General features: G+C 37.0%; 1 protein-coding gene across 1 annotated transcript in view; it reads left to right on the top strand.

The window, feature by feature from the left end:
* Kcnh7 (potassium voltage-gated channel subfamily H member 7) overlaps nucleotides 1–23,645 on the top strand; it is a 450,110-nt gene that overhangs the window by 422,143 nt on the left and 4,322 nt on the right. The window contains exons 13-14 of the mRNA XM_051184574.1: nucleotides 9,696–9,959; nucleotides 15,174–15,342. Of these exons, the coding sequence (XP_051040531.1) occupies nucleotides 9,696–9,959; nucleotides 15,174–15,342 (433 nt within the window). The remainder of the gene's footprint in view (nucleotides 1–9,695; nucleotides 9,960–15,173; nucleotides 15,343–23,645) is intronic.

A 23,645-nucleotide genomic window follows, 5' to 3' on the forward strand; every position in this document is an offset into this window, starting at 1 on the left:
GGTTCCCACTGCCTAGTCAGTAAGACACTAAAAGTTCTTAGGTTTTAGCCTTTAGTGTGTCCACCTTAGCGTGCACAAACAGTATACTTAAAGAGATAGTCAGGACCTCATCCAAGTTACTTACACATAAGGAATTTGTTGATATGGATAATTTGCCTTCATGAGCTTCAGATTTCTTGTGAGGAAATAAACCCACTTTCCAACACAAAAGAATTGTCACCATGAATATGAAGGTTGACATAATTCCTTCTTTAATGTCTGGCACACAGGCAACTAGGATTCCTTATGACTAGGGTCAACATATGTAGAGATGCTAGAGTTCCCAAGATGGAAATAGAATCTTCTTGCTACATAAAGCAAAGATGATACTTCAGTGATGTAGTCTGTTGCCAGGGAAACTGATGGCTGGGCAAAACAATGAAGAAATAATGAAAAATTACTTTCATTTAAATGGTCTACAAATTTGGATTATGCTAACTGAAGTACACTGAAGTGATGTATTGGGTGTTGGGAATCCTTCTTTTAAAATATTGTGATGTATACCTTAAACACAATATTATTAGTGGCATGTAGATTGACACAGAAAACAGTTGTATGTATATAATAAAATATGAAGTTGTGTCTTGGTACATATGTGTGTATGTATACTGTTCCACACTCAAGCATTCACACATACATATATGTGTATATACCAACAGAATTTACATGACCAAATATTTGGAGATTTCTGCTCAACTCCTTCTGTAGAAAGAATGTACCAAAGCAATCACTACTAGATGATTGGAGTATCAACGGCCATTAGGTAGTTCATAATTCAGTAACAGCAGAAGTATTATGGATATAAGTCAATCAACAATTCATTTATAAAACCGTCATTGAGTGTCTGTTGTGTACTAAATTCTTGGGTACTTTACTTAAGTCTTTCTTTTTCTAGTTAAAAAAAAAAAAGTGTTTCTAGTTACAAGAAAAAGAATTTCCCTAGTTAACAGACAAATAAAAACTTCTGAATTACTGCTAATGTCTATTTATCCTTTTCCATTTTTATTACCCCTTTTTTTTTAATTGGTTAGCAGAAAAAACAACAAAGATTACCAATGCATTGTGTAGAACTTGCTTTTCATTTTTGTAGCAAATGGTGAGCAGGGAGAAAAGAATAATTTAGAAAGGGTGAACTCTTTAATTGGCTTTCCTATTTAGAAACTGCTGATGTGAAAACAACCATGGCATGCCATATCTGCTGATACTGTGAATTTCCAGGAAAATGAACTGCTGGGGTATTTTTTATCTAATGCCTGGGTTACCTTAACTCATTATCAAAGGAGGAGAAACAGAAAGTGTGACCCTCCCAAAGACAAATCTAGCTTGGCTGTACCTATTCAAGTTCCCACTCAGAATCAGCAGAAGTACCTAGTTTTGCTTCTACTCATCTTTCATGGAAGTGTTCCCTACTTCCTTTTCCAAAATGTTAAAAATAAAAGGATACAGTAAATAGCCTCAATTAAGTCTCACCCAAAAAAAATATGTGGAATCAGAAATAAAATAAGCATATTTTTAGCCGTTTAGAAGTTCTCCCAGAATCTTAAACTTGTGTTTCTAAAAGAGAAATACATGGACTGTCTAATCAGCTAGCCAAGGTCTGAGGACTCCTGCAGCTGATGGCAATCACAACAAAGCTTGTTATCAATATCAAACTGCCCAAGGTGACAAACAGTAAATATATATTTGAACAATACAAGAGAAAAACAAAGACTTAAAAGATATGCCTATGACAACCAGATGTAGGAAAATCACTGGGAGGATACTTCTCACCTCCTTCCAGTAAATGGACATGATCCCACATTAGAAGTAGGAAGCAGAGACTGACATTTTAAACTAAGAATTCAGGATTCCATGGAACACCATCCAAGTACCTTGAAATGATTATAACTTTCCTTTCTACTGATAACAGTAGGTATTATTGCTTTATGTTTTTAGTAGTTTCATGTTGTATGCTAGTATCCAGTAAATTCTGAAAGCATTTCTCCTAAGAAAATAGCATCAACGAAAGTAACCAAAGGAATAAATGCATACATTATTAAACTTATTTTACTAGTGAGGCAAATTATAAATCTCTATTTTAAAAAGCAGTCCTTTAAATAAATTGGCAAAATAAATTGATGTCTAGGTTCCAGATAGTCTTTTCTCAAAATAAATTATTTCCAGTCACTGTGGTGCATGCCTAAAATCCAAGTACTTGGGAAGGAGAGATAGAGTGATATGCTATTCAAGATAGTCCTCGGCTAACTAGTGAGTTTGAGGCAACCTGACTACATCTATATAAATAAACAAATAAATAAATACCCCATTAACAAATAACTACATAACTTGTATTATCCATTTTAGTAGTGTGCATATGAAACCTTTATTTCTTTTCCAGATCTTTGATAGCATGTTTGCAAAGTAAAGGCTGGATACAACTGTAGTACATAATGTGGTATTTGGATACCCATGTACACATAGAGAGAGAGGGAAAGGGAGAGAGGGAGGGAAGAGAAGGAGGGACATGGAGAGAGAGACAGACAGACAGAGACAGGGGGGGGGTAATTACCACAACCAGGCTTTTCAGCATAACCATCAATTCTCTTTTCAGAAAGAATATTTAAGATCTTTTCCTAAGGAGTATTAAGCACTCTATAGTTAACTGCCATTATCTTGCTTTACTACAGAGCTTTAGAACTTATTTGTCCTAAATAAAATGTGACACCTCCCCAAATGTAGCATTTCTTTCAGTATGTAAGACTGTTTAATCCAGTATTTGTATGGAAACCTATTTTAGGATCCCCTTTCTAGCCTCTGAAGCTGCAGAAAGCCCAAAGAACTTGGTGACAAGTGAAGAAATGTATTCCTGGCTTTAAGTTCCAATGTAATGTTTTCCTAAACTAACTGGCTGGAGAGTACTCATATTACCTCCAAATTGTCACCAGTGGGAAACATAAAACCCAAATGCCTAGACAACTCATTAAATGTCTCTCTTTGACCAAGAGTTATGCCTCCCTGTTGGGTTTGACTAATAAAAGTTGTAATTAATCTGAAAGGAAGAACTTGGAAAAGACAGAGGGAGCTTAAGTGTTTATTCCCAGACTTTTTGACATGGAAGCTATTTCTATTATAATTTGTAAGACAGTTGGGTCAGCTACTCCATCAAAAAGTTTAATTTCATTAACTTGAACTCATTCTGAGGGTACAGAGTTACCTACAAGAAAAGCCACACATGCCATGGAATTAATTATATTCTGTGAGAAAAAAGGAAGAAAAGCATTGCCAATCCAGAAAGGGGAGGAAAGAAACAAGATTTATAGTCATCTGATTCACAAAGCAAGTTCGATAGTTAAGCAGAAAAGAATTCTTCATAAAATGATGTTAATGGGTGATTATGTTATCCCATTTCCAGAAAAATGGAAAACATAAAAATTTCCTCAGATCTGTTTCAGAATGTAATCTTCATATCTTCAATATTTGCCTGGAATACCTATGTAGGAAAAAACATTTTGTGATACTGTTTAACGGCTATTAAATAATTCAGTTTCTCCGCAGAAAGGCAAAAATGGAACAGACCATCAAAATCTAGTTCTTGAAGGCTAATAACAGTGCATTTCAACAGCTCAGTCATGTGAGTTACACCTGCCAGCTTCCAGACTAAACATGACAGTTTCTATCTTCAGTCTACAAGTAGATTGTCATTTCCATTTCCCTTTTATATCATAGAAAATGAAGCTTTACTTTAGCTAGTATTAAAGAAAAAATCTTGTTTTGGGGAAGGCTTCAGCAAAGAAGCTGTTCTCATAGACTGCCATAATCTAGGGGAATGCAGAAACATTCAAGAATATCAACCTTTTGCAATTTATTTCATTATTAGATCCCCTGTGCTTCTTGCTATGGGGATTTTTGTTATAAAATGCTGGGCCAGTTTAAAGAGGAAAGAGTTCAATTGGATTACAGTGGAGAGTCCATCATTGAGGCCTGGAGAGATAACAAGGCAGGAATTTAGAACAGGAATCTGAAGCAAGAAAGAACACTGGCTTGCTCACCTTGCTTTCCTATACAACCTAGAACCACCTGCCAAGGGGTAGATCCACTCACAGTGGACAGCGTCCTCCCACATCAATCATTAAACCAAAAAATTCCCCATGGGCCAGTCCCTCTTCTCAGATTCAAATTGCTCTAGTATTTTGTCAAGCTGACCAAAACAGAAAAACCAAACAAACAAAACACAACTAACTGGGACAAGAGGTTAAGTCCTATGTATAGTTGGAATTTTTAGACTATTGAGCTAAAAATTAGTAATTCTTTACTGTGTCCTTCTCCCAAATTGAAAACAGCCTGCTTTCATTCATTCACATTAACCAATATATCTTATGTTTAAGCAACTAAAATCAAACCATGAGTAAGTACCTTAAGGTTGGGCCTTTATAGAAGGTTGTAAGGAGTAGGGTTTTTCCGCCAGCCGCCGCTGGTCTTGTCCCACTGCCAGCCCCAATTAACACACAGAGACTCTGTATTAGATACAATTCTGTTGGCCAGTTACTTGTTTCTTATCGGCTAGCTCTGTCTTAATTATTAACCCATTTCTATGTATTTCCACGTGGTCTCCTTACCAGGGAGTGGGGCAGGCGTCTGGTCTCCCTGGTCTCTCCATGCTGACCCCTCCTTACTACTTCCTCTTTCCTCCTTGTCTCCTAGTCCCTCCTATCTTCATTTCTTATTGGCCAACAGTGCTTTATTCATTAACCAGTATGAGAAACATATATATATAATGGCATCTCCCATCATCTCCTCTTTTCTGTCTAAATAAAAAGAAGGGTTTTAACCTTAACATAGCAAAATATGTCACATAACAGTTATCAAATAAGAATCACAGTTAACAATATTTAGTCCATTAACATTTAAGAAATTAAGATTTAAGAAAATATTCCATCATCTAGCCTATGTCTAAAGTCTATGTAACTTATCTGTAATCCTAACTAAGAAAAACTACAACCATAACTATCTGTCTTCAACTCCTTCAAAGACCATAGAAGGATAGTGTATAACTCTAGAAATGACAGAGACAACTCATTGCCTGGTCACCCGAAGTTCTTTTGTAATCTTCCATCTTCAGCCCATAGGCCATAGTGTGTCTGGCAGACTCTTCAGCAAAACAGGAAACTTTAAAGTGTCTTCTTTTATTGGCAGCTTGTCAGTCACTTTTCTCTGTGTCCTGCAGACTGTCTGGCAGACTCTTCCATGAAGCAGGAACTCTGTAGCAATGTCCATCTTGAATCAGCAGTCACTTTTCTGTGAGTCCTGCATGTCCAGTTTATACAACATAAAGTCAAACAATCCAAACAAGAGCAGTATCTTGTCCAAATGGCTAGTCTTGACATATTGGAAGTAAACTCCATAACGAGTTTCTTCAATGTCCATCTTCCTTTTTGACAAAGGAGATGTTGCCAGGAGCATTTGTGCCTCACTGTCAAGAAAAACCCTAAAATATTTTAAATGCCATATTCTGTAGGTCTTTGAAAGGTTTGAGGAATGCCTATCCATCTCAAATACATGTCTGTATACCTAGAAATCCTAACTAACTTAACTATAATATTTGACTATCATAGGTACTATCTATAATCTGTATTGAATTATACATTACATTTTTAAATGAGCTATATAAACACAATACCTAAACAAAAGGAGAAATATATATATATATATATATATATATATATATATATATATATATATATCACAAAATTGACCTTAAATTGTATCAATAAATGAAATCCATTCCAACACAAAGTATTCATATCTATACCATAAGTCCCTTTTTACCTTTAAAAAGAGATTGATTGTGGTCATTAACCATTTATAACTAACCCCATTTAAATGAAAACAAACATTTATAAACAATATTCTTTCCAAACTACTTCCTGCTGACAGGGGGCGCTGTCATGGGGATCCTAAGAAGATGCAGATATCTCGGCTGTAGTCTGCAAGGCTGCCTTGCCTGTTTTGAATGTAGGATCACCTGGTACTCTGTTTCAGGCGGTCTGGCGTGATCAAACCACATTAGTCTAGAAGGACTCCACAGCTTTTCATTTTCTGTGGAAACAAAAATAGAAATCCTTTTCCCCAGTAACTTGTCCTTAGACTTAAATTTTGGAGTCAAAGCATTTTTAAAATATATAATTTGGATTGATCCATCAGCATTTCCTTTAACAGTTGTTGTTTCCTTAGCAGTCAAACAATACAAAGACAATATAATACAGTACAGTATACAAATTCTCTCCATCTGTGGCTTTTTTTATTATTCTGTTTCTTTTGTATTTTTTAAGACAGGGTTTGTCTGTGTAACTTTTATCTGTCCTGGAATTTATTCTGCATACCAGGTTAACTTTGAAATCACAGAGATCTATCTGCTTGCCTCTGTCTCCTGAGTGCTGGGATTAAAGGCATGTGCTACCACACCCAGTTTCTCTTTTTAAAACCAGTTTATTCTTTTTTTCTCCCAGGTCTACGTATATTTTAAAACACACTATAAACCTTTAGAGGTTTTTCTTAATATTAATCTGTCTTTACTGTAAATGTTTATCTTTTTCTGGCCACAAGTCTTTTATCTGGTAAAAAACAATATTGCTAAAATGAAAGTCATAGTTGTTTCTGCACGGTTTATCAAACATGGCCGTGGCTATTTTACCGCCAGCAATGAGAGCTGTGGACACCACCTTGGTCTGCATGTGGCTTGGAGATATGGTCACTGCCATTGCAAGCTCTCATACACACCAATAAATTGTTAGCAGTGCTTCTTAAAAGCCGTGTGGTTTTTTGCCGCTTATGCTGAGTCAGGAATCTTCCCTAAAGGAGCTGTGCAATCTGCTTGTCTCTCGCAAGAGAAAAATGCTGCTACCAAGAAATTTGGCTTGTCTCTGTTCTTTTGTTTCTAAAACCCTTTTTTAAGCTTTTGTTAAATTTTAAGTGGAAATTCTTATTAGCCACGTGGGCGCCATTTGTAAGGAGTATGGTTTTTCCTCCTGCCGCTTGGTGGTAAGTCCTATGCATATGAAATGTTGGCATTTTTAGATTATTGAGCTAAAAATTAGTAATTCTTTACTGTGTCCCTCTCCTAAGTTGAAACCAGCCTGCTTTCATTCATTCACATTAACCAATATATCTTATGTTTAAGCAACTAAAATCAAACCATAAAGGTTGGGCCTTTATAGAAGGTAAAACAGAACATTTAGAAATTTAATATTTTAAAGATTTACTTATTTTATTTTATGTGTACAAGTGTTTGCCTGCATGTGTGTACCTTGTGGCAACATGAGTCAGAAGAAGGTGTCGATCTGTGGAGCTGGAGTTACAGATGGTTGTGAGTCATCCTGTGAGTGCTGGGAACTAAACCTCAGTCTCTGAAATATCAACAAATACTCTTAACTGCTGAGACAACCTATGTGTAGGGATTTAAAAATTGGCAAACTATAAATTAAATGTGATAGAATATCCTATTAATCTGTGGTATGTATTGACTGTAATTACCCACACTTGGATGAGAGGCATATGAATCTATGGCTAGTTTAATTTCAACTGGGTTCCTCTAAGAAAGACTCCATAATATAGTTACAAAGAATGTCAATATTGAGAGGATGGGGAAGCTTGAGTTGATACAAATACCACTCTGTCCAGACTACAAAAAAAAGGTTAGTTAGTGCCTTGTATGCCATCCTGGAGTCTTCCTGGAAGCTGAAGCAGACACACACACAGCTAAGCACTGAGCAGAATCCAGTTGCAGAGAGGGAGGAGTGATGAGCAAAGGGGTCAAGACTAGGCTGGAGAAACCCACGGAAACAGTTGACCTGAACAAGGGGAAGCTCATGGACTCCAGACTGATAGCTGGGAAACCAGCTTAGGACCGACCAAGGCCCCCGAACATGGATTTCAGTTAGGAGGCCTGGACAATCACTCTATAGGTAGTAGAAAAATATTTATCTCTCTAGTGTACAAATGGACTTTGGGAGCCCATTCCATATAGAAGGATACTCTCTCAGCCTAGACACGGAGGAGGGTCAGTGGGGGAGGGCAGGGGAGCAGGGAATGGAGAAGGAACTGGGATTGATATGTAAAACAAAATTGTTTCTAATTTAAATAAAAAGAGACAAAAGAGGAAAAAAAAATGGTTAGTTAGGATTAGAAATCCAAGCAGTGAAAATTTAGTGAAAACTGAGAAAAATTGAGCTTGTATTCTTTTTTTCAAACTTACTAAAATAAATTTGGTAACTTGGTTTTTTGAGGATTGAAGGGATATGCTCAAAAGGGAGAGACTGTTGATGGCATTTTAAAAAGGCTCTCCATTAGACAAGATTTAAAAAAAAAAAATTAAGAAAGATGGAAAGGCTGAAGTCAGGAAGTGTAAACAGAGTTAGGTCAATGATACTGGAACAGGGACCTTTGCATGTACTGATCTGTATGATCACAATTAGATTGGTGGTTGAGTGGCAACATGCAAATCTTAGAGCTGTGGTCACCACTGTACTGTTTAACAACCAAAGGGTCTACAGTGTTAGTAGCAATGATAGAGTCGCTGAACAGGTGTGACAGCTTAAGAACACACATTAGGTTCTTTGCATTTACTGGGCTTAAAATGACAGACTTTTGGGTTTGAAGCTTATTTTAAACACTGACCATTTTTACTTTGAGCTGTTTTCTAGCTGTTAAGTTTTTTTAAATTGTAAGTTGTTTTAAAGAAAAGAAAAGAAAAAGAATATCTTTGTTTCACTTCATTGCCATATGGGAATTTTGAAAAGCAGTTGGAAGTTTCTCTGGAGTGGCCTTAAATCTGCTCATCTGGCCTTCTATAAATAACAAAATGAGCACATCAGACACAGTGTGGATGGGGACACTGTCTTCAAAATTTCTCTAGAAAATGATATACCTCTTGGAGTTTTGTTGGTTAGTTATTAGCAGGAACCAGATGGAGAATTGCATTCTCTCCCCAGGACATTAATAGAAACAAGTTCTGAGATTTGTTTCTGAGTTTTTCTTGCTGAAATATGTTCTAACACAACCTTCAGGGCTCAAATTATCCTGACATTTCTCTATGAAGCAGTCAATATGCATCAGTGGCCTTGGTGTAATTAGGTAAAGAAACTCACCTCAATTACTGTATTTAAGCTTTATACTCTTTGCAATGTGCTACAAAATCAAACTCCCTGGAATGTCAAGGCCATTTTCTGAGCAAGGTGGAAACTCAGACTGCCTGACTTTACTGAAGTGGCTTCCAGCTTTGACCTTTACAATGTGTGAATGATTGTCACAGATGATGCGGCATAAAGGTTAAAAATATAACAAGCTGTATAGTGGTGATATTTTAGAATTAGGACACATTTCCCCTAGTCTCTCCGTTTTCCTCAAGGGATGATATGCCTGATTTTAAGACTAAATAAGACTTGACTGTGTGTAGTTTTTAATTTTCATATCATTTCTCTCCTTCATAAACTCATTCTTGCTTGTTTTCTTTGAATTTTGAAACGAGTAATTTACTTCGTGAAGATAAGTTTGAATTTAGAAGTCTCCACACAACTACATTTTTCCATAAGTAAAAGGGAGTTTACTTATAGCCATTTAGTATAATGTGCACAAAGCCTCACATCTGGTTATTTACTACGAAACCAACCTCTCTTTGGTAGATTTTAGCAAAGAAAACAGCGCAAATGATCCCGACGATTCTACAGATACAATACGGCGTTATCACAGTTCCAAGAAACACTTTGAAGAAAGGAAGAGCAGATCATCATCGTTCATCTCCTCCATCGATGATGAGCAAAAGCCACTCTTCCTGAGAACATTAGATTCTACTCCAAGAAAGGTGAAAGCAACCCGACTCCATGGAGAGGAACCAATGCCCCCATCAGGAAGAATTCACACAGAAAAAAGAAGTCATTCTTGCAGAGGTAAATAAGCTTCAGAGATCTCTCCTCATGGCTACATGGGAAACGATTGCATATCTTTTTTTTTTTTTTTTTTTTTTCTGTTTTCCTTTTTGTTTTGTTTTTTGGGACAGGGTTTCTCTGGCTGTCCTGGAACTCACTTTGTAGACTAGGTTGGCCTCAAACCTGCCTCAGCCTCCCAAGTGCTGGGATTAAAGGCGTGCACCTCCACCACTAGAGACCACTGCTTTTCAAAAATCTAAGAACTGCACAAACCCAGGTTCTTCTGATGTTAGACCCAAAGTTAACCTGTAAACACCTACCTTCCCAAAGACCAGGTGACTTCCCAGGAATCAGGGAATTGTATTCTTGGAAAATAATAGCAAAGCCTATTGGGAAAAAATGGTGGACTATGGGTCTTGCCACTGAACCTGGAAAGTTGATGGTCAGGTGATGGTCCTGGCCAAGATTCATCTTGGTCAGTATTCAATATTTGTGATAAAAGATTGCATAAATTCGCCCAAAATGGTGGAACTGGATTTTATGACCAATTTCAAAATTAACACTAACCCTTTCAATTCATAAAATATTTAAAATGTCTTAAGATTGAAAATCATGCATAAAGAGTTTGCATAATTCTATAATAGAGTTCCCCCAAAATTTTAGGTTGGGAGGTTTGAATAGACAATCAGAATTACTGTAAGACTCAACAAGGTGCTTTTGGCAGCTTTTTGGTTACAGAAAGAGAGGGTCAAAGGCTATTTGCTAGAAACTAACAAATAAGTTGTGGGGGAGGCGCATGCGCATGTATATGTGCATATATATGCATGTATATATATTCACCCTCTGAACCAATTCTTAACTTCAGTCTTAATAACTTTATAATATGGAAGCTCCGTCTAATCATAATACAATGTAAGCCAAACAGAATTGTGTTTTATTGTCAATTATAATGAAGAGGAATATCTTGAAATAAAACATAGTCTTGAGAACATTCTTGTTTTACATCTCCCCTGAAAGGAATAACAAATATACAAGATTTTCTGTAGACAATACACAAAAGCTGAGCAGTATGCTTTACTTTTCAGGTTTTACGATAAAGGATAGAAAACAATTAAAATGCTACAGGGAAGAACAATACACCAGATCTATATATCTAGCTAGATCTTACTATTTAAGTGAACTTGGAGACATGGGTCAGACTGTTTGAATTATAAAAATGGCTCTGCCATCCTACATGACTTCGGGTAAATGATTTGACCAATCACAGGCTCCAATTTATTCATCTTTAAGATAGAAATAATGTTATCTAACCAACTGATTATGATTGTTAAACAATATAATCTGTAAAGTAAAATTTTTCAGGATTAAATCCCAAGATCTACTTAATATTTTCTACTAGGTTTTATTTTCCAACTATTTCCTTATTTAATTTAAATGGGAAAATTAAAAAGGTATCACACAGGGCTGGAGAGATGGCTCAGTGGTTAAGAGCATTTGCTATTCTTGCAAGAGACCTAGCCTTTGTTCGCAGTTCCCATATCCATCTGGTGGTACACAAATGGCTTCTAAATGCATGTGCTACACATGCAGACAAGCAGTACACACACATATACACATAATTAAAATACTGTTTTTAAAAGATGGTATCATGAAACATCAAAAGATTATAACAAAATGCTAAGCATCCCAGAATGTTTTGCTGAGAGAAAGGAAAGCATGTCACTGAGAAGGTAGACGCTACTTATTATCACCATCATTCCACAGGAATGTTCAATAACAAAGTATTGTTGAGTACAAGATAATTAGGCTTTCTAATTTCACAGACTTCCTTTCCCTATCATCTCACATCAGCTTTTGTCATGATTTCATATGGCAATAAGCTAAGAATATATGCAAATGTCCTCTAGATAACCTAAAATCTTCATGAAGTGCATTGAAATAGTATCTCATTCATCATAGTGGAAGAATAGAATATTAGATGTGATTATCAAATGTCCCATTTTAGTTATTTATGAAAATGGATTGAGGGTAGTACTAAAAATAGGAAACAGGTTGTATCCTTGAAGTCAAAGTTCTGAGGAACTGACTGAACAAAATCTACCACATGATTTTAAGATGATTTTTGTAAAAATGTGTTTTCTTCTTGAATATTAGGTTTTCAAGTGACAAATTATTAAAGGTATTTTTGAAATTTTTTATTTGACTTTATAATAATTCCCCTGCCAGTGAATTCAAATTCCCTTCATTTCATAATTTTTCTTCTTCTTTTAAATAACTCTTCCCATTACTCAACAAATTATATTTTCTGATGATTTTAACATCTCCAATTATCCATGTTTTCAAAAATTCATAATATAATCCACATTCAAGCCATGAATAATTATCTTGATAATGCATAGCTAAATTTGTACATGTATATTGAAATGGAATTGGTAACACAAAGCTTCAGTCAAGATAATATGTATTTAACATGTCTAATCAATATAATAAACCAATGAAGACGTTAAAAACTTGAATGACTAAAAAGATCATGCCCCAGAAACTTTCAAAGTGCTGTGTATAAGTAACAAGCTTCAATACATAAGTGTAGGTATAACAATTGCAGATCAAACTGCTGGATTCTGACAGGTTAGTTTCATTATCAAGAGGCAATTTCATTCCCTTGTATTCTGAGAGTCATCCAGAGGAAGGGCTCATTTAAGCCCTTCTTTAAAAAGAAAAAAATTAAATTGACTCTGGCCTTCCTAATGCTGAGGTCAAATATAGACTCTCGTGAAACTGTGAACTCTGAAAATGAAGGTTTACCCTCTCTTCATCCATTTGCAGAAATTTGTCTTGCAACTATGGCAACATTTTCCAAGGCAACCAGTGCAGATACTGTCTGAGCTATTTTTAGAAAGTGTCTACAAGGATGCTCATTTGATTAAGACGACTAACCAGGGTTTCCCCTTTGAACTCTTTATTTTTTCATTCTGCCATTAAAACAAATTAATCACATATCTCTAAATTTCAATTAACAATTAAATTGTAATCAAGGAAGCCTCAATCTAACAGTATACATTTTGTTCATTTCTGCTAAAATAATCTTTTTCTTAAGTATCAAAGAAAAATACTACCCTCCATAATTTACCAAATGTGCTTCACCAGTGTCATTTAAAAATCAATGTGTTACATGATTGTAAAATGAGGGGGCTGTTAAGCAGAGGCATAAATTCAATGAGGTTACTTGGCACAAAGCTCATGAGGATATTACATAGCCTCCAGTGCTATCAGTTCTCAATCTCTAAGAACTGTCCATTGGGAAAGAAGAGAGGCACAGTCCCTGGCATCTCCAAGCTCCTTGTACATGTTCTACCTGCTGATTTAGCATCACCAACACAGAGGAGAAACTCTAGTTTACTGAGACACTATGTTGTGGTTTTGCAATTTAAATTGGTTCAAATGCCTTTGAACAACATATCATACTTTTCAGTGAAAGTCTGCAGTTTGATGTTTGTTTGTATTCACATTTCTTCCTGTCCAGTAAAATATGAAAGTAAACAGTACACTGACACTGTAGATAAACATAGATCACCAAGATTCTGCAGTCTAAAGGTACCATAATCGGGAGCCTTCTCTGGATGTCACAGGGAAGTCTCTGAGGTCTGTTAGCCCTTTCCACAAAACAAGGAACCTGGCCTTATTTTTCTCATGCTGTTTTTTGGTTATGTTAATTTCTTTCTTCCTTATGGCCTCCCCTACTGAGATAGAAATAAAAAGTGCATCATTAGAGACTTTTCTGTGCATACAGTGATAAAAGGTAGGGAGAGAAAACCCATGGAAAAAGAATGGATTTTTTTTGTCATCTGCTCAGAAAGGGGGAGTCAACACTCCCCCCACCCAGTGTGCTTTCAGAGAAACCATAGAAAAGGAAGTCTCACAGCTCAGTCCCCTATTTCTAGAATCGTAGCTAATCCTGCCCAATTTAGTTACTCTCCATCCTTTTTTTTTTTTTTTTTTAAATAGCTGAGGATGTAAATCCCATATCTTTATGTAATAACTTTCCTTGCTGTTTAATCATAGCTTCTTGTCAAGGCTTTCTTTTAAAATGTTTGTTGAACCCAAACCACATTCTATAACCCAAAGCTACTTCCATGGGAAAGCAAAGACCCACCTGAGGTACATCTTCCCTCCAACCAGCTCTCCCGTAAAGGAACAAATTTGCTTTTCTTTATCACTGAGAATCTCCCTAGTCCAGTTGCATTTCTTCCCTGGTTTTATTTTCTTACCCTGCAGACATTTTGTAGAATAAAGTGGGTTCAGAGAATTGAAAGTCTTGATAAAGATGAGGAAGGAAGTAGCATGCATTTGAGAAACAGTGCTAAAAGAGGTTCATAAAATGAGTCATTACATGAAAAACTGATCACGAATATTCTCAGTGGAATTCTTCAGGGTCACAGCCTTTGTCTTCAGTTCCTCCTGCTTAGCAGAATCAGGAGTTTAATACCTAGCACACCAGAAAAGTAGAATTGAACACATAAAAAGTTTGTTTTAAAGTATATTACCATAAAAATATTTATAATAAAAGGTTCACAAGAAGAAAATTCTAGAAAGCGATGTGGTTATATTAAATATAGGGCAAACGGACCTTTAAGAAAGTTAAAAGCATGGAACAACAGCAGGGGACCTTTAAGGCTTCTCAACTCTTGGAGACTTTGGCTTCTTGGCTCAGTACTGGGCTATGTTGGTCTAAGGAAAACACCCTGAAGACCCACACTTCGCTCTTGACCTTCTACTTGGGCTTAAGCAGAACTGCAATATGTGAAAATTGCCTTATGAGTAGGGGTACTAGCAATCTTGTTTTTGAGGAAAGCGTTACAAACAAAACTTAACTATTTTCTCCCAAATGTAATAATATAAAACCATGGCTGTTTAATCAGTTTGAATTTGTCCATCATGTCTTCTCAGCATTAACAAAAAGATGGGGGGGAAAATCATAACCTGGAAAAAAAAATCTCATGACCTGTTACAGAGTTTAAATCCTATGAAAATGAATGGAGGAGGTAAGATAGGCAGGTTACGGCTAAAATTCTGCTACAAAATGGAGATGGTGGCTGTCATGTCTTTTAAATCCTAGGTTCTCTAGGTCGTTGATTATGCCTGGAGATCCTCCTAGTCTACCTTGTGGGTGTCTTTTTATTGCTAAGGCAAAGAGGCTTCCAAAGAAGCTGACATATGTCTTGCTCTCTCCCACAGATATCACCAATGCACAAAGCTGGGAAAGAGAGCCTGCGCGGGCTCAACCTGAAGAAAGTAGTCCCTCGGGACTTCAGAGAGCTGCCTGGGGAATCTCTGAGACGGAAAGTGACCTCACCTATGGGGAAGTGGAACAAAGGTTAGATTTACTTCAAGAACAACTTAACAGGTAAATGAGTAGTTGAAGCAAAACAGGAATTCACTTATGTATTTTCCATAACTAAAGAATACCAAGGAGCACTAAATTTAGTATATTTTTGCCATCAAGCACCCGACTTTTATTTACCACTCCATTTGTATAATGATTACCTTTAAAATTCCTTTTGCCTTGAAATTAATTTACGTTTCACTTCTTAACTGACCATCTCCTTCTTTTAATCCTTGTATTTAGTTGTTGTTCCTAAATTAGTCCTGAGCTGTGATATTTTTTGAAAGTGATTAAGTCAACTTTTCAAAAGTATTAATGTTTTTTTAAAACCTCACAAGTTAAAGATGAGAGACTCACTCCCCCACCCCTTTCCTTTGATCTGGACAAATATAATATGAGAAATAATTTTAGTTTGGGGAAAGAGGCAACACTTTATTCAAGCCTGTATTGGTTCTTTCAAGTTAAACATCTAGAAGAGACAAGCAAGTCTCTGAGTTCTGAGCCTGATAGATCTATTTAGTGAATTCCAGACCAGCCAGGGCTACATAGCAAAACTCTGCCTCCAAGAAAATTTTACAAAAATAAGTCTCTGATAGCTGCTTTAAATGTGAGTAAAAATTTGTTTTATGCAGTGTTGACCTTCAAGTCAAGTATCTCAATGGCCACAGCAGGATTTATTAAAAAGAGGCAGAAGGGGGTAATTAATACATTTCCTTTAAGCTTTATGAAAAGGCCTGCCACCTGTAACCTGATGATCCAGATTGTTCCTCTCTGACACCTCTGTCTTCCTGTCTGTAATGTGGACACAAGAACCAGAGTTGAGGTTTCCCTAGATAGACCCACAGACAAAACCTTCTGAGATGAAAGGCCTGGGACACCATGCATTAACTGTTGCTATTTAGTTAGCCTCTCCTACAGTCTCAGGATTTACGAGGCTCTTGTGGATAAAGCACACAAGGAGCCACAATAAGATTACATCAAGTACAATTAAAAAGTGGGCTTAGTTTGGGGAGAAAGTTATCAGCCCAGAGCTGCCAGTATAATAAGTTCTTTCTACTTCTTATGTAACTCTCCATCTTCTTGTCATATCACATCTCCATTCACTCTTTTCATACACCTTGGTATTACCTAACTAGTATGTGTGTGTGTCTGTATTTTTTCCAAACTACTTGCATAGTCTTCTATACTCAATATGCCTATGAATTTTGTCCATATGACATAAATTACTTGATTATAAAATAGTCTAGATGTGGCATGGCCCCTCCCTAAGCTTATAAGCTGAGCACCTGATCTCTAGCAAGTAATGCTATTTCAGAGGTTGTTTAATCTTTACCAGATGTTGTTCTGGTGGAAGCTTCATCCCGGCCCCTGGCATCCATAGACCTAGAGAGTCTGGGATGTTACGGTGGAAGTTCCACCCCAAGCCCCCTCCCCTCTCTCACTGCAAACCCTGCTGCATCTCAGAAAGCCTGCCAAATGGTGACCCTTCCCCAATAGATGCTCAAGACCACACTCACCAGACATTTAAACTGCTCCCCCCAGAAAAAAAGACACAATTTTTTACTGGTCTTTCTTTTCTGTCTCCTCTCTGGCAGCCTGGAAAGCCATCTGGGAATGTTATATCCATTACATTTGGGCTTTCTCTAATTCAGTTTGATTTGTATTACTGCATCATCATAGAGGCTTATGGGGTGCAGAAACATCTTAGGTGGAGTTTAGCTGGTAGAAATGAGTCACTGTGGGCAGGCTATGTAATTTGTTGCCCAGCATACTTCCTGACCTACCTCTGCTTCCAGATGAGAGCAAGCAGCTTCATGCTCCTACCGTCACAGCTGAGAGCCATTGTTACTGCCATACCTTCCTTTCCAAGACAGACTGTACTTCATACTCAGAGCCACAGTAAACCTCCAGTTCTTCATGTTACTTCTTGTTGGGTATCAAGGTTTAGTAAGGATCAGGAGAAACAAATAGGCCGAATAGATGTTTATTCAGGGAGAAATAACTTACAACATAGACAAGTGAACACCAGCAGGTTCCTCCAGATGCTCTCCTATCCAAGTACTGCAAGCAAGAGAGAACTCCCAGGCTCCTCCTCAGACCCAGTTACCCCAGGTCACATCTGCCTCAGTCTCCACCCCCAAAGGGCGTGGTCAGTGCCACAGATGCAGACAAAGTGAATATCCCACTACAGTTGGGTATTTGATCACAGCCATGAGAAAGCAGCTAATATAATTTACTCAATAGCTGTGCTTAATACTATTTGTTTTGTCTACACTGGTAGTAGAAGTCGTTACTCTTCTTGGAAAAGCGAGTAAGTAAATGATGAAAACATTGCTTTCCTTAGCTCAATGCCAACATAGTGCATAGAATTGATTAGCCTAGGTGAATATTAACTATGTTTACTAAACTATTTATAGCCTGTCTAGATGAAGTTGTTTAAACATTCCCAGAATCAAGTTTCTCATACCTATAAGCAACATTGCTCTTTTACACTCATATATTGGTATCCACAAAGGATGGTTCCAGGATATCACTTAGGTACCAAAGTCCATTTATGCTCAACTTCTTATACAAAATGACATCATTTGCATGTAACTTACACATAATCCTCCTTCATATTTTAAATCATCTCTATGTTACCATAAACCATAATACAGCATAAATGCTGGGTCTTTAATTATTATATTGTGTCATTTAATGAATAAAAACAAAAAAAAATTATACATGTCTAGCACGAATACAAATTCTTCCAGATGCAGAACTTAAAAATACAGTCTATTTGTCCATGCTATACTAAATAGAGAATGTGTGTGCAGCTAGTTAATGCTTAACTGTCATTTTACTTTATCTGCTTTACTGTTACTCTCTTGCTATACATACATTTCTAGGTTTGTGCCAATCTTTGAAACTAAAATCATGATTATATTGTTCCTTTGTTGTCTCTTCACGAATACCAATAATGTTTGTACGACATAAAGATTACTAAAACAATGTTTGTTTTCATTGTGTCCTAGAACTGAAAACAGAAGCTTTAAGTGTTTGCATCTAGAACACATTTGCATTTAACCACCCCGTTTGTAATGATGTTTATTGTTTTCTTACATTAGCATATTTTACATATTTTTACACTGATAAAAATAGGACTAAGTCTTGTTTGACCTGCTCCCAGAATCTGTGAGCACTTCTGAACATGTTTTGAATTGTTACCACAATTAGTAGTTATTCTTGACTAATGTTTAATTATTTCTGATATATTCACCAATGTTTTATGGCACAAGTCTTCTTAGCCTATTTTAAAGTTCAGTACGTGATGCTTTCATTGCACTCCACCTCCAACAACTTCTTTTGCAATTTGTTCCGTAAAGTAAAAAAGAAAACAAAGTTGAAAAGGTCAGTCTGAATCGTACTCTACTCTGCATAGTGAGAGTCCCGGAATCTTCTGAGACCTGAATCTGCCCTGGTTGACATGTCTGCATTGACAAATGCAGCTCTATGAATTCATATATTGTTGTCAAATACAAATATTAGATCTAAAATACAATCAAAACAAACATAAATAATACACCTTGAGGGTGCTTGCTGCAACCTCTTTTATCCCCCCCCCCAATGAAGCTACATGCAGGCTTGAAGTTTACATAAGTATTCTCAAATATTTATTTAGTCTGCCTAGATATATAAATAGTTGAGGAAATTACAAATGCTTGATCCCACAGCAGAACTTCACAAGTTTCAATGTAACTCAGATTGTAGAAATGCAACTGCAAGACAGTAGGTCTGGAATTTGCAGAGTCCACATTTTAACATGCTGCCAGGGATATCCAATGCTGCTAGACTAAGGAGCACAAATAAGATGACCTAAGAATATGTAAAACTTTTTGGCCTTCCCATTGCAGAACACACAAAGCAAGGTGTCTGTGTTACACTACCATGACATTTAGTACTGCTTCATTTACTGTTATGATTTATTATCCATGTCCTTCACTTTCACTTTTTCTTTTTTTATATGATATGCATATGTGCATATACTTAATGTGTCAGGATGCACATGTGAGGGTTATGCTTAAGTACATATGTATGCATGTGTAGAGGTCCAAAGTTGATACTAGGTATCTATCTTGATTATTTCCTAACCTATTTATTCACTTGGTTTCTCAGGTGAGCTCAGAACTTGTCAGTCAGCTGCCATAGCTATCCAGGGATGTCTGGGTACCTTCCTTCTCTGTCTCCTGAGTGCTGGGATTGCAGATGGCAGACACATCTGCCCAGCTTTTCATATGCAGGATTATATATACGTTACATGCAAATGATGTTGTTCTGTGTAAAAACTTGTCTTTGGTACCTAAGTGACATCCTGGAACCTATCCTTTTTGGATAGAAAGATATGAGTGTAAAAGAGCAATGCTGCTGATTGGTATGAGAAACTTGGTTCTAGAAACGTTTGGATGACTTAGTAAACACAGTTAATATTCATCTAGGCTAATCAATTCTATATTCTATGTGGGTCCTGGGATCCAAACCGGTCCTCACACATGTCCTGCCAGTAATGAAATTACATTCAATTATCATTCATCATGGTGCTCTCATTATTTCCCTCCTACCTAATGATATGCCAGGTTGGTAACAGATCTGCTATTCTTTTTCTACAACTTTATGCTATAGTAACAACAAAAAAAAAAATCTAAAACAGGGCTATTTTGGGTTTTAACAAAAAAAAAATACTGGACTTAAGTTTAACTCCCTATAATTCTTTCAAAGTACTTTATTTAGTCTCAAGAGACTCTTCTAATTCAACAAATACACTCTAGCCATAACATGAAAATATTGTGCATTGCACATACACTTACTGCATACCTTCCTTTGCTGAAATGCCCAATCCAAATACCAATCACCTAATTTATTTCTTAAAGTCTTGAAAGCATATATATATAAGATTGTACATATATATGTATGTGTGTGTGTGTGTGTGTGTATTGTACATACTTATGTGACATCAACATTACGTGAAAGAAGAGGCCATGAATTTTAAAGAAAGTAAGAATATATGGTAAGATTTGGAAGGAGGAAGGGCAAGGCTCAATGATGTAATTATAGTCACAAAAACAAAAGAATAATTTTGTAAAGTGTTAAAAATAACATAGGGAAGGAGACAAAGGGATAGGCACAAGCATCAAGTCTCAGAAAGGATGGGTGCTTCAAGGTAGAGTGCTTACAGGGCTTTGAGTCTGGGCCTTTAAAGAAGGGAACTGTGCTGAATTTTCCATGCTGTGATCACTGTACTAGAAGGGCAATCTCAAAGGAGGCAAGTTTTGCAATGGCTTGCAGTTTCAGAAGCTGTCTTCTGTGGCTTGTTGAGCAGCATGGTGAGGAAGAGAATGATGGCAGGAAAGCATGATGGGCACAGCTTATCTCATGGCACCCAGGGAACACAGAGACTAACAGAAAGGAGCTTAGAACAAGATTCACTTCTTCCAACTCGGTCCCAGTTACGAAGGTTTCCATTGCTTCTCAGTAGTGCCTTCAAATTATGACTTTACCCATGGGTTAATGTAGTGATTAGGCCAGAAAGAACCCTTGTGATCCAATCACTACTCCATGCCTGGGCCAACCTTCCCGAGACTAATCCTTTAACATATACACTTCTAGAGATTTATATCCAAGCCATAAAGATAGAAATAAAAAAATAAAAAAATAGGACTCAACAAAATCCCTGGCATAATACTTTGGAATTCAGGTGAAAAGAGAAGCAAGACTTAGCAAGATTTGGTGAAGTTTGAGTAGGAAGCTATCCAGATGAGCTGATTTGTAGATACTCCTGTGCTGACAAACAGTTCTTAACCTAGTCTCATTTTTCTTAGGCAAAATTTTGCTGCAACAAACAACTGAGCCAAGCTGATTATTGAGGTTTAATAAGGATCAGGAGAAACAAATAGGCCAAATAGATGCTTATTTTGGAAGAAATAACTTACAACATAGACAGATGAACACCAGCAGGTTCCTGGTCCCAAGGATGCCCCCAGATGTTCTCCTGTCATTGTGCTGTAAGCAAGAGAGCTCCCAGGAACCCCTCCTCAGACTTAGTTCCCCCAGGTAATGTCCGTCCCTGTCCCCACCCCCAATGGGCGTGGCCATTGCCACAGGTGCAGACAAAGTGAATAGCTCACTGTAGTTGACAGAGATAGTCTATAGACTTATGTAAGTTGTATTAACACAGATGGTGTCCAGTCTCACTCTACACCAGCCACTTGACCTTCCATGATGTTCTCAGTGAGAAGTCCCACTCACAGGAACAGACTGTGATTATAGGGCACATAGTTGCTGAAGACCTACCTTCCTGTGAGTGTGTCTGCCATAGACATTATTTAAATAGAACTTTTTTTGTCGTCAAAGACTGTTGCTGTTTAACAAAGGATTTATTGGACTCAAATATCATCATCTTGAATCTGACTTGTTAATGAAGCCCTTATCCCAGTATACACAGATTAGTCATTGTACATTCAATAGTGTATCTTGGCAACGATAGTAAAGAGCATCATGTAATCCTGTCATCGACAGGGTAAATCTATACAAATATTCGAGAAAAAGTTTGAATTTAGAATTTTATTTTCAGTGCTTAGGGGAAAGAGTAACTGTTACTGGAAGTTCATCAAAGATCACCCACTCAGACACAGACACAGCATATAGCCCATTGAGAATTTTTATTCAAGCCAGCTGGGCCCATACCCAAGTATTTGGGAGACCTTGGTGTGGCCCCCTACTGTCCAGAATACAGGGGATTTTAAAGGCAGATAGCACATCCTGGCATCCCACTGACAGCTGCTGGGGGGAGGTGGAGCATGTAGAAAAAAGCAGTTCAACAGAAGCTGGCTGAGAACTTTAGCTGGAAGGGTTCCTCATAAACAGGCAGTTTAATAGAAACTAAGTTAACTAAGGCATCCTAGAACACAGTTGGGTGGTTTTTCCATGGGATATCCATCAAGGAGATCAAATTCTAGTTAAATCTGAAATGGCCTCAGCTGGAATACAAGACCTCTGTCCTGTATTGTCCCATTACAAAATAATTCTGGATGTATTAAATAAGGGAAGAATTATTGGTGGAAATAAAATTTGCCTTGAACCTTAAAGTGTGCGATGAAAAATTGATTCATAACAACAAAATAATCGTTTTGTTCTATTTAATTTGTACCACAATTACATAAGGCATTTAGGCATCTATTAGCTGATAACTGTATTTGTTTTCATTTTCAGTGTGAAACTGTGACATTTATGTGACACAATCATATATATTCTATAAACTACGGGTATAAAGAATACTAAGGCACTCTCTGGTTATATTTATGAGTGAAAGAAAATCTATAAGAATATATTATAATTCAAAAATGAAGATTTTGAATGTTAATATAATATTAAAAGGTGAAAAGAACCTACCTATTGTCTGGCACACCTGTAATTCCATTCATTAACTCCAGAGACTTGAGAAGAAAGTGCTAAGCTAGCCCGGTCTCCCTACACAGGAAGATACAATCTTAAAATTAAAATTAAAAATAATATATAGCTTTCCTAATGTTTCCCAGATCTTAATTTTCTTTAAAATCAAAGCTAATTTCCATAAATATGTTCATTTAATTGGGCAAATAGTTCTAAGATGTACTGCTTTCTCTCTCCTTTTTTAAAATTCAATGGTAAATCATAAGCACAAATATGATAATTTAAAAACTCTCTAAAAAGGCATATGGTCCAAAGCTTGTTCTTACACCCACGAAATCCCTTATCTTAAGCTATCCACACAGGGGAATCATTCTGTATGTGAGGTTTCCAGCACCAGATGTAGATGAGGGGGTGCAGTAAAGTAACTGCTGACATGAACACTCCATGGCATGGGTAAAGGGAAAGAGTTTTTGCTTTGTTTTGTTTTGTTCTGAGATAGAAAACAGCCAGAGGAATTTGGAAGAGTCCAGAGCAGCAGAATGGACAAGTCCAGGGCAATCTGCAAGAGCAGGGAGGAGAGAGCAAGGGAGAATGGCAGGAGGCCAGAGTAGAGAATCATTAGGTTATGAGAAAGATGAGTGGCTGGGAGAGCAAGGCCCATCAGATAGGGAGGTTTAAGATACAGGACAGGTGAGAGGTGTTAGCAAGACTTTGAGATATATAACAAGTACTTGTGAGTAGGGGCAGAGGGAGCCTAAAGCTACCTTGATATAATGATAGGTGATAGGGGTATATGTCAATGGAGAGTGAGCCTTATGTTTCTCCTGCCAGAGGTAAGGGAAGGTACTCCTTTGGCACATGGGGACTGGCTTCACAAGTTCCTGAAGAATGCTGGCTTT

The sequence above is a fragment of the Phodopus roborovskii genome, unplaced genomic scaffold, assembly GCF_943737965.1.
Source record: "Phodopus roborovskii unplaced genomic scaffold, PHOROB, whole genome shotgun sequence".
Taxonomy (NCBI): domain Eukaryota; kingdom Metazoa; phylum Chordata; class Mammalia; order Rodentia; family Cricetidae; genus Phodopus; species Phodopus roborovskii.